This window comes from Colletotrichum gloeosporioides (genome assembly GCF_011800055.1).
Source record: "Colletotrichum gloeosporioides strain Lc1 chromosome Unknown consensus_36, whole genome shotgun sequence".
NCBI lineage: Eukaryota > Fungi > Ascomycota > Sordariomycetes > Glomerellales > Glomerellaceae > Colletotrichum > Colletotrichum gloeosporioides.
In genome coordinates, this window is record NW_025544681.1 from 431862 (window position 1) to 442913 (window position 11052).

Sequence of the window (11052 nt, forward strand, 5' to 3'; positions counted from 1 at the left end):
CTTCATGGTGGATCGACAACTCCACGCCCATTACATCCATATTACACGGACGAGAAGGGCAGGGAAAAGACCCTTGCGGAGCTCGCGCATCCTGCGAGCTGCATCCCGCGTCAACATGGCCGAGCTGGCCCCAGAAAAACAAAAGACAGACCGCACTGGCAGACGATAGTTCTGAGGGCGCAGATGCCGAGTATGTGCCGTTGCTCGTCAAAAGGGTCGAAGGATGCAGGGAACGCGGCGTGGTGCAAGCCGGGAAGAATGCTGCTTGATGGAGTTTGTTGGAGTGCTCTGAAGTAATAAGCTGGAGCAAGCTGGAGCCGGTCTCCACCGGCCGACACACGTTCCGCCGCGGAACCTCTCCATTGCTTGATTGCCCAGCCAGAAAACCATGAGATTTCATCAGATTCCCGGTCAATCCCCAGCGGGCGTACCCACGCATTTCCCGCATTTACCCTACTGCACTGCGTAGTTCTATGCAGTACAGGACCAGGCAGGCCGCAAGACCAGGCACTTGGCCCTACTGGGTAAATGGAGAATGAAGAGTGCTTCGAGTTACAGAGTTTTCCATACAACTCGTGAGAGGTACCTACTCGTCCAGTGTTTTTTTCCCAGCCGACAAAAGCGGGCTCCGACCCTAGTGCTGCTGGGCGTGGATTCGGAGAGCTGCAATTGGAGAGCCGGCTTCGGGTCCTTGTCTTACTACACGCACTACACGTCATAGCACAAGGTTTTGCAACGAGACGCCTCCCAGGTACAGAGCAGGAGTACTGGTCCGTACCGAACGAGAATCGTCTGGTCTCCGGATCAGGTACCTCGCCGGCCACAGTCGACGGCGTTTTCGCCGCCTCAGCCCGTGCTTTTGCCCGCGTCGAGCTGCTGCCCGCGCTGGATGCGGTACTTTCGTCTCACCTCGCCTCTACCTCTGCCTCTACCTCTGAGCAGCCTCTCGAGTGACTTGCAGCCGGGTGGGTTGAGTGGGAATCTTCGGTCTGAAAGAGGGGCGGGCGCGTTCCATGATCCGTGGCCAGACGCAACATCGACGCCAGTACCAGCAGTAGCGAACCCAGACTACGGATACGTAGCTACATTGGCTCGACGGACGGCTGTCGGCCAAGGCAGTCGGCAAAGGCAGGAACCCAAGGAAGAAGTTACTGACACTGGGCGGTCGTTCCATGGGAAAGCGTGGGCGACATGTGCGTGAAAGGCGACAAGTGACTGCCCGTCGGCGGCAGTGGGAGTGGGAGTTGCAGAGCTTCGGGCAACCCAGAAGGCAACGTGAGAGGCGAGCTGGACTGGACCATGAAGGAGCTCTTGGACAATTTATAGCCCAAGCCCGCACTCTCTTCCCTCCCTTGACCTTCCTGTCTCTCTCGATTTCGCCATCGATACCTGTTCTGTCGACATATCACGATCTCTCCCATCATCTCCAATTGTTGCTTAGCCCCAGCAACAAGAGCTTCTCACAACGGCTGACAGCTGTCTGCGTAATTGATTGCTACCTGCAAGTTCCAATTCAGCCTCTGCAACAAACTCGCGGATCCCCTGTTCCGCCCGCCCGCGCCAGCCCAGCTCTGTGCGGCAATTTGATCTTTCCCATCCAGATTCCCCATCTTCGCGGTGAGGTGCTTCATCATGGCCATCACGCCTTCGAAGCCAATCTTCTGTGCGACCCACCCCCGGGCCTGCTCTACCGCCTTTGAGAGGGTAAATCATCCCCCCAAGAAACCACTGAACGAGGGACCGGTGCTGCTTACGCTGCCCGGATTCTGCATTCCGAGACAGGACGGCGAGCACGCAATCGTCCGGCGGCGGCCCAGCAAAAGAGAAACAAGGTTCAGGGTCCTGAATCGTGGGAGCAGCCGGGCGAATGGTGTTGACAATCGGTCGTCTCTCGTCCCAAAATCTCCATCTCCCGCTCCCCCCATCCCCTCACCCTCACCCTCCAAAACTTGCTAAAGGGAAAAGCTTGGCTGACCATGGCTTTTTGACATCACAGGTGTTCATGGCCCGCCGGGACAAGCTGGCGTGTGTCCATGAGCCTTTTGGCGATGCGTTCTACTACGGCCCCGAGCGCATCGGTGAGCGTTTCGAGAACGACGCCGATGGCAGGGAAAAGTCTGGCTTCGCCGAGACGACGTATGCCGACGTGCTGAGCCAGATTGAGGAGGCCGGCAAAGAGGTTTGTGCCCTTTCTTCTTTCTCTCCCATCATTTCGTTCCTTCTGCTCGATCGATCGCCCGCGGGGCGTCAGCAATCCCTAGTATCCCTCCACCCCTGCACTTTGTTTCCTTAGGGGTTGCAGAAGCTCTGCAACCTGCAAACCCGCAGTTCACCCCCATCAATTCGTGACTTGCCATCCCCCATCGGAAATCGATCCAATTTTCGGTCGCAGAGGCTCTTTGCACCTCGAAACAGAGCTTCTCGAAATTCCCAATTGATTTAAGCTGAAGCTCGGTCGGCTGGGGCGGGTCTGCCGACCGCCCAGGGAAGCTTTGTGGTGCAGCCACCAACTGTACCGGGGGTACATCCTCCACTGGGCTGAAGGTGTCTCCCCCACACTGGACGACCTGACGGCCCCGGGGGAGCTTCCAGCGGCCTCCCGGCAGAACCGCCGCCGACCAACCAGACGCTACCTTACCGCAATAATGCGTGCCATCGATAGCTGAGATCAATATCGCTGACTTGGTGACAGGGCGGCAAGCGCATCTTCGTCAAGGATATGGCGCAGTACCTGATTCCTTCCAACGGAGGAAAGGCCGCCATTGTGCCCTCGGCCGGTAACGCCCCTGAGGCCGGCAACCCGACGGTGCTGCCGATTGAGACGCTCCGCAAGTTCCAGTGGACGTTCCTCATTCGGCACCCGCGCCGCTCCATCCCCTCGTACTACCGCTGCACCGTCCCGCCCCTGGACAAGATGACTGGCTTCTACAACTTCATGCCCAGCGAGGCCGGCTACGCGGAGCTGCGCACCCTCTTTGACTTCCTCGTCAAGGAGCGCATCGTCGACGAGAGCAACCTGCTCGTCGTCGACGCTGACGACCTGCTCGACGACCCCGAGGCCATCATCCGTGCTTACTGCCAGCACGTCGGCCTCGACTTTACTGACAACATGCTCAACTGGGGCGAGGAGGACACCAAGATCGCCCAGGAGAAGTTTGCCAAGTGGACTGGTTTCCACGAAGACGCCCTCGGCAGCACCTCGCTGAGGCCGCGCAACAAGGCGCATGTAAGTCACCGTATCCCCTCCGCAGTTGCTCTCTCAGCCCCTGCCCCGGAGGAAAATCCCTTGGACGTGGAAGGATGGAAAATCCCCTGCCGTTGTGGTTTGCCCATCCGGGGCACGCTGGACGGCGGTCTGTGTATACTACGCAGCATGCTAATTCCCCGCGAGAAAAAGGTCATCACCCGTGAATCCGAAGAAGCCGAGTGGAAGCAGAAGTTCGGCGACAAGGGTCTCAAGGAGATCCGCGAGTGCGTCGACGCCAACGTCAAGGATTACGAGTATCTCAAGAAGTTTGCTATCCGGGTTTAACTGTGTGTGCTTGTGTGTGTGAGAATCATTATTACGACGTTGATGACAAAGAGCATTATCACGAACTGTTTGGTTTCTGGGGTCTTTGGGTTCTGAAAGGGAAACGCGTTTTATACGCTCAAGGGGTTTCGGTTTATCAGGGGTCATGCAACCATACGTATTGGTACAATAGTCTACATGGAGAGCCGTCTTAGCCACTCTAACGGGCTGCGGATGGCAACTAGTAAAAAAACAACATGGACGTCCTTTTACTTCAATGTACAGGTTTTTGAATACTCATCCGTGATTTTGACACGTCTATCCATCCGCCTCCTCACGGCTTCGATTCGGCCTTCTCGTTCTTCTTCTCCTCCGGGATCGTTCTGTCCTCGCCAACCGCCTTCTTCTTGCCCCCCTCCCTGAACTCCGCGGGAATGTCGTCCTTCACATCCTGATACCTGTACTTGATGTTGTCCTTGGCGGCGGGCTTCTTGACGTCGGGCTTCTTGCTGGCCGCGGGGGCCTTCCGCCGATACACCTCAAGCAAGCGCACAGCGTCGTCGAAGAGCTTGTGCTTGACGTTCTCCGACCAAGAGCTCGCGTAGTTGCGGTCGGCGTCGACGGCCCAGGTCACCGTCACCGGCAGGAGTTTCGCATCATTGTTGAGCTCCTTGAGCGTCTTGAGCTGACCTGCGAGTTTCATGCGGTAGTCGAGCCATTTGCGGCCCTGCAATCTACCTTTGACCCTGTCGCCTCTTCGCACGAAAAGGCGGTTGCCGCGGCCCTTGCCGGCGAGGACGGCCGCCATGTCGGCGATGCTGTTGGCGTACTGGTCGTTGAGCCTCTGGCCGCGCTCGAATTTGTTGAGAACCCTGCGCCGCTGCTTGACCCGGAGGGCGTCCTTACCAGGGAGCGCTTCGGTTTTTACTACATCGAAGCGGAGGCTATCGTCCCAGCACAGCTCGTGCATTTTGCGGAACTCGCGCAGCTTCTGGAAGACGGACTGGCCCGCGGCGCCCGCGCCCTTGGGCAGCTGGATCATGGCCATGGGCTTCCAATAGTCTTTGCGGAGCGCCGCAGGTCGGAGTTTCTTGCCGTTGAACGGGAGCTGGCGGAGCGCTCGGTGGGACTGGCAGACGGCGTGAATTAGCATATTTTGGGATTTCTTTGCTGGCCGTGATACTTGGGGATGGGGGGCAGCAGCAGCAGCACTTCTGCAAACGAGTCGCTCATTGCTCCGCCATTGCGATTGCTCATTGTCAACCCGTCTGCCAGGCTAATGAAAAGCGTACCTCCATGATCTGCGAGTGGGAGTAGACGACCTGTCTCGTGAGCTGGTGGCTCCAGACCCAAATCTGCTCGCCGTGGCCCTCTGGGAATTTGGCCAACTTGTATTGTGGCCTCTGCCGCTTCGGCATGAAGTGGCCATGTCGAATGCTTGTCCTCGAAACGCCGATGGACAGCTGTGAAAATCTGTTGGAGAGCGTGGCCGGTAACATTGTTGCGTCGTGCGCCGTCGCTTTCGGGGCACCGGCGGTGGGCTTGTCGTGGATCGTCGTCGCCGTCGTTCGTCGTCGTCGTCGTCGGCCCCAAAACTTCGGCGTAGCTCAACCTTGCAAAATTTCCCCAAGCTCTGGAATCGGGTCGCGCGACCGCTGTGGCTGATGTGGCTGGTGGCTACCACAAGTTGTACTATCTGCGGCTTGCCTACCGTGGTCACATGACCACGGTGCGATCGCTCCTATCGATAGATGATAAGATAGACACTCAATCGATAGGACGATTAGATCCGGAGTGGGCCCAGCGGGCCCGCGCCCAATGCGACCCCGCGATTTGGGCTTGGTGGTGCACTGATTCCAGTGACGTCGCGGGACTTCCACCAGGTTCTGGTCGCTGCCCTACAACTCCCGGCCTTACCAGACGATGCTCGATCAGTCCATTCGACGGCCCACTCTTCCCAGTTTACAGCCTCGAGAAGCTTCAGTCTTTGGGCATAAATTCAGAGACTCGAACCGACTTTCGACGACTGTTTTCACTCTTCACCAAGCTTAATACAACACAACACAAAAAAGATACCCCAGTTGATGATAGACTCTTCAACTTGAAGCCTCACAATTTGAGCTTCGCAACGAAACAACAAACCTACCTACCTACCTTTCTACCCTACGCTTTAATTACAACGCAACAACACAACACAGTCGTTACACACAACAACAACAACCGCCATCATGAATTCACGAATGGAATTCACCGACAGAGGCGAGAAGGCCGTCCAGGACGCAATGGCCCTCGCAGAGCAGTACGCCCACTCGCAACTGCTCCCCGTCCACCTGGCAGTCTCGCTGCTCGACCCTCCCGCAGACCAGTCAAAGGACCAACAGAACGCGCCGCCGCCGACGTCCTCGATGTTCAGACAAGTCGTCGAGCGCGCCCACGGCGACCCGCAACTCTTTGACAGAGCCCTCAAGAAGACCCTCGTCCGCCTGCCGAGCCAAGACCCGCCCCCGGACCAGGTCTCCGTCGCACCCACCTTCCACGCCGTCTTGAGGAAGGCGCAGGAGCTCCAAAAGACGCAAAAGGACTCCTTCATCGCCGTCGACCACCTCATCCAAGCCCTCGCCGAGGACCACACAATCCAGACATGCCTGAAGGAGGCCAACGTCCCCAAGCCGAAGCTGGTGCACGATGCCGTCACGCAGATCCGGGGCACGAAGCGGGTGGACAGCAAGAACGCCGATACCGAAGAGGAGCACGAGAACCTGGCCAAGTTCACAATCGACATGACGGCCATGGCCCGCGACAAGAAGATCGACCCCGTCATCGGCCGAGAGGAGGAGATCCGCAGAGTCGTGCGCATCCTCTCCCGCCGCACAAAGAACAACCCCGTCCTCATCGGTGAACCTGGTGTGGGCAAGACCACCGTTGTCGAGGGCCTGGCCCAGCGAATCGTCAACCGCGACGTCCCCGACAACCTGAAGGCCTGCAAGCTGCTGTCGCTCGACGTCGGCGCCTTGGTGGCCGGAAGCAAGTACCGCGGAGAGTTCGAGGAGAGAATGAAGGGTGTCCTGAAGGAGATTGAGGACTCCAAGGAGATGATTGTCCTCTTCGTCGACGAGATCCACCTGCTCATGGGTGCTGGCTCCTCCGGTGAGGGCGGCATGGACGCTGCCAACCTGCTCAAGCCCATGCTTGCCCGTGGTCAACTGCACTGCATCGGTGCTACCACCCTCGCCGAATACCGCAAGTACGTTGAGAAGGACGCTGCCTTCGAGCGACGTTTCCAGCAGGTGCTGGTGAAGGAGCCGACCATCGGTGAGACTATTTCCATCCTCCGTGGTCTCAAGGAGAGATACGACAGACACCACCGCGTCACCATTCTCGACAACGCCCTGGTGGCCGCCTGCAACCTTGCCGGCCGCTATCTCACCTCCCGCAGACTTCCCGACTCCGCCATTGACCTGGTCGATGAGGCCGCCGCCGCGGTGCGCGTCGCAAGAGAGTCACAGCCCGAAATCATCGACTCTCTCGAGCGCAAGCTGCGCCAAATCATGATTGAGATTGCGGCCCTGGAGAAGGAGAAGGATGAGGCATCCCAGACCCGTCTGGTCCAGGCCAGAAAGGATGCCAAGAACGTCGAGGAGGAGCTTGAGCCCCTGCGCCAGAAGTACCTCTCCGAAATCAAGAGAGGTGAGGAGATTCACCTGGCCAAGCTTAAGCTCGACGACCTCGAGAAGCGCCTTGAGCAGGCCATCAACGACGGTGACCACGCCAAGGCCGCCGACCTCCAGTATGGCGCCATCCCCGAGCAGCGCGCCGTCATTAAGGAACTTGAGGCCAAGAAGGCTGCCGCCGACGCCGCCCTCAACGCCTCTGGTCAGGACCACGGTGCCATGGTCACTGACGTTGTCACGGCTGACCATATCAACGACATTGTGTCCCGCTGGACTGGCATTCCCGTCACCCGCCTTAAGACGACCGAGAAGGAGAAGCTCATCCACATGGAGAAGCAGCTCGGCAAGATCGTTGTTGGACAGAAGGAAGCCGTCCAGGCCGTCTCCAACGCCATTCGCTTGCAGCGGTCTGGTCTCAGCAACCCTAACCAACCACCCAGCTTCCTGTTCTGCGGTCCTTCGGGTACCGGTAAGACTCTCCTGACCAAGGCTCTTGCCGAGTTCCTCTTCGACGACCCCAAGGCCATGATCCGCTTCGACATGTCTGAGTACCAGGAGCGTCACGCCCTCAGCAGAATGATTGGTGCTCCCCCTGGATATGTGGGACACGACGCCGGTGGCCAGCTCACGGAGGCCCTCCGCCGCAAGCCCTTCTCCATCCTGCTCTTTGACGAGGTCGAGAAGGCCGCTAAGGAAGTACTCACCGTTCTTCTGCAGCTCATGGATGACGGCCGCATCACCGACGGCCAGGGCAGAGTTGTCGACGCCAAGAACTGCATCGTCGTCATGACCTCCAACCTGGGTGCTGAGTACCTCACCAAGTCCACCAACCGCGACGGCAAGGTCGACGCCACTACGCGTGAGCTCGTCATGAATGCCCTCCGCTCCTGGTTCCTTCCCGAGTTCCTCAACCGCATCAACTCGACCGTCATCTTCAACCGTCTCACGCGCCGTGAGATCCGCAAAATTGTCGACATCCGCCTCATGGAGATCCAGAAGCGCCTGGAGAACAACGGCCGCAAGGTCTACATTGACGTTTCAGAGGAGGCCAAGGACTACCTGGGCAACGCAGGCTACTCACCCGCCTACGGTGCCCGTCCTCTGTCTCGCCTGATCGAGAAGGAGGTGCTCAACAAGCTGGCCATCCTCATCCTCCGCGGCAACGTCCGCGATGGAGAGAACGCCCGTGTGGAGCTCATCAACGGCAAGATCACCGTCCTGCCCAACCACCAAGACAGCGAGCTCAACACCGACGACGAGGACATGGACGAGGATGACGCTGTGGATGAGCTCGGTGCCGAGTCGATGGACGAGGACATTTACGACTAAAGGGGTTACAACAGAACCGAGACTTGAAGCAAGGAAGAAGAAGACAGCATGGGATGATTCACGAAGTATGATTGCAAAGGAATAATGTAGATGTTTCATTACTCTAGAAAGCAGAGGCGTTTTGGGATCAAAAGGGACAAAGTCTTTTCGAGAATGGAAAGGGATTACATACAGTAAATAGGCATAGACCTCAAATAAGTTCAATGAAAAAAGTTGAAAATGTAATGTTCAATGGTTTCTCCATTGCTGGTGATGACTGCGATATGAGTGCTACATCACACACCGAAGAACAGAAATATTCAGACAGGACGAGGCCAATGTGAATTCCCATCTTTCTGTACGGACATGGACACCCAGATTTGCCGTATAGACCCGACTTTGTGGCGACAAGACACGGCAGAACGGAAGGGGACTTGATCCCATCGCAGATCGCCATGTCGATCAACAGACAACTCAGAACCTTTCTCCATATGAACTCTTGGTGTCGACTTGTTGAGGAAGTTTCACAGCCCACCCTGTAAGAGGGTACACAGTAGGTCAATACGGTAAGAGCGCTTCAGCTGGTGCTTCGTCCAGTAAGCAGATCGCAGTAAGTGGCTCGTGGTATCGACTTAGGACGCGGAATCAGGCAAATACATTCCAATACGCATCAGACAGGTCGGAGCACCATCCCACTCTGACCATCCCCAACTCAGTAGTTTCCATAGCATTCCGTCGCGACCGAATCAGCCCGCTTGCTCCAGACTTGCAGTGGAAAGAAGTAGTAGACAGCTTCCGTTCAGTTCTATTGCAGGGGCCCGGGACCTGCAGCGAAGGGCCAATCCCAAGAATGACGTCAACCCGAACCAAAGCTTCCTCGATGGCACTGTCGCGCGGCCCGTCTGGAATGGTCTGATGTTAGTTGGCGAGACCATGCGACCTCGAAAAAATAACAGTTCCATAGTATGGGCACTGGCACAGATAGAGAGCGACATTGCAAGAGACAGAAGGCATTTGGGACGATTACGGCTGGGGAGGACTGCCCAAATGGCACACTCCCCCGCGCCTATTTACAGACAGATGTGACGCCGTCATGAGCCTCGACGGGTGCGGCATCATCTTCGAAGCCCGTGGTTGGTCACTAAAGAGCTGCAGAGAGCTATTCACAGCATCTGTGGCTGTTTCACAAAGCCTGGGCTCGCCAGTATTTCGGGATCGATCCACGTCTTCGGGTTGTCAAGATATCGCCCGGGGGAGGGGGGTTTGAACGAACCTGACGTTTCAACTACGACCTACCCACGGGCTGTTGTCCCGCTGATCAGCAAGTTGTAGGAGAAGAGCCACCGTTTGTTTGGTTTCTGTTTTCTTCTTTTGTGATTTTCATCGCCGGGATTGGGTAGTATTCTGCCCGTCGAACGCCATGCAGCTGCGGTGCCACGGATTGGCCATCGTTTACGACCTCGTTGCCAACTTTGCGTATTCGTGAGATCTGCAAACCTGGCCGTGGGATGGCGGGAGAGACCGGCAAAAGGCTGCGGTGCTATTTTTACCACTGCGGCCCCGGTGATCGCCCTGGTCGGGGTAGGGTAACCCACGACGGGGAGGTTTGCCCGTTGTGACCTCCCTGAGCCTCACCCAGTGAACCGGGGCGTCGGGCGAAAGAAGGGACCTCGAGCCAGGAGTGGACTGTGGCGGCGGCCCCCATCGCCCAGGGTGCATGAGGCGATAAATTGTCCAGTCAAGCGGCGAAGCGACCGCAGCTTTTCCACATGTTGCGCTCCGGGCCAGGGTACGCTGGAAGCGGCCGTTGTCCCATCGTGGAGATGGGAAGAAAAAGGGCCGCCTCGGTGGTGGTGCGGGCAAAGATCGTGGTGGGTGTCGGCGGACCGATCATGCCGCGGGCGGTGATGCATTGAGGCTGCGCGGCGGAACGCGTCACTAGCACGACGGACGTGGCGGAAGAGGGCACTGGCACGAGTTTCGGCGGAGGCCGCGGAGGTAAGTTGAGGCTGGAAAGGTCCGTGTCGTGTTGCACATGTACAATGTATGTAGGGCATTTCGTCCTGAATCTGGGACGAGAGAGGGGACGATGTCCGATGTCCGGTTGAAGAAGAGGACAACAGAGCGTACATACATGAGCGAGGAGAAGGGCCCCTGGTTCTCAATCGCAGACGGAAAGCATCGACAGGCGACTGTGGGGGGCGGCACAGAATAGGGGTCGATGAAACGGCCAGGTACACAAGAAGGGGATGGAATTCTCTCATCGGCATGCTCGAATCGGCTGCCATTTGGTGTGGTGGTTGACGACAGGGTCGAGTCAAGAGCTGCGATGGCAGGTGTCTTTTGACAGTTCAATACGGTTGGAGGCCGCGAGGCACGACGGGATGGATGAAAGCTTGGTTGCCAACCAGCCCAATGGATTTTGTCCCTCTGCGCTGAGAAGGCCTTGGGATGGAGAGGACGGACCGTAGCTTGTTCTCTATCGTGGAACTGCTCAGCAGATGCCAGTACGGTGGAAGCTTAAGGTATCCGTATTGCCTGCGAGACTTTCAAGGGACGCAG

The 11052-nt window shown here is 57.5% G+C and overlaps 3 protein-coding genes across 3 annotated transcripts; 2 read left to right on the top strand and 1 right to left on the bottom strand.

Moving 5' to 3' along the window:
• Positions 1-1632: 1632 nt before the first annotated feature.
• Positions 1633-3532, top strand: GCG54_00006035 (uncharacterized protein; the record flags this gene model as incomplete). Its single annotated transcript, XM_045406049.1, has 4 exons — positions 1633-1704; positions 1997-2179; positions 2693-3226; positions 3392-3532. 4 exons carry the CDS (start codon positions 1633-1635, stop codon positions 3530-3532), a joined length of 930 nt encoding a protein of 309 aa, XP_045265432.1.
• A 313-nt stretch (positions 3533-3845) lies between these two features.
• Positions 3846-5010, bottom strand: GCG54_00006036 (uncharacterized protein; the record flags this gene model as incomplete). Its single annotated transcript, XM_045406050.1, has 2 exons — positions 3846-4640; positions 4804-5010. The coding sequence occupies 2 exons, from the start codon at positions 5008-5010 to the stop codon at positions 3846-3848; spliced, it is 1002 nt and encodes a 333-aa protein (XP_045265433.1).
• A 729-nt stretch (positions 5011-5739) lies between these two features.
• Positions 5740-8511, top strand: GCG54_00006037 (Heat shock protein hsp98; the record flags this gene model as incomplete). The annotated part of the gene is made up of 1 exon (XM_045406051.1): positions 5740-8511. The coding sequence occupies one exon, from the start codon at positions 5740-5742 to the stop codon at positions 8509-8511; it is 2772 nt and encodes a 923-aa protein (XP_045265434.1).
• Between the last annotated feature and the right edge of the window lie 2541 nt (positions 8512-11052).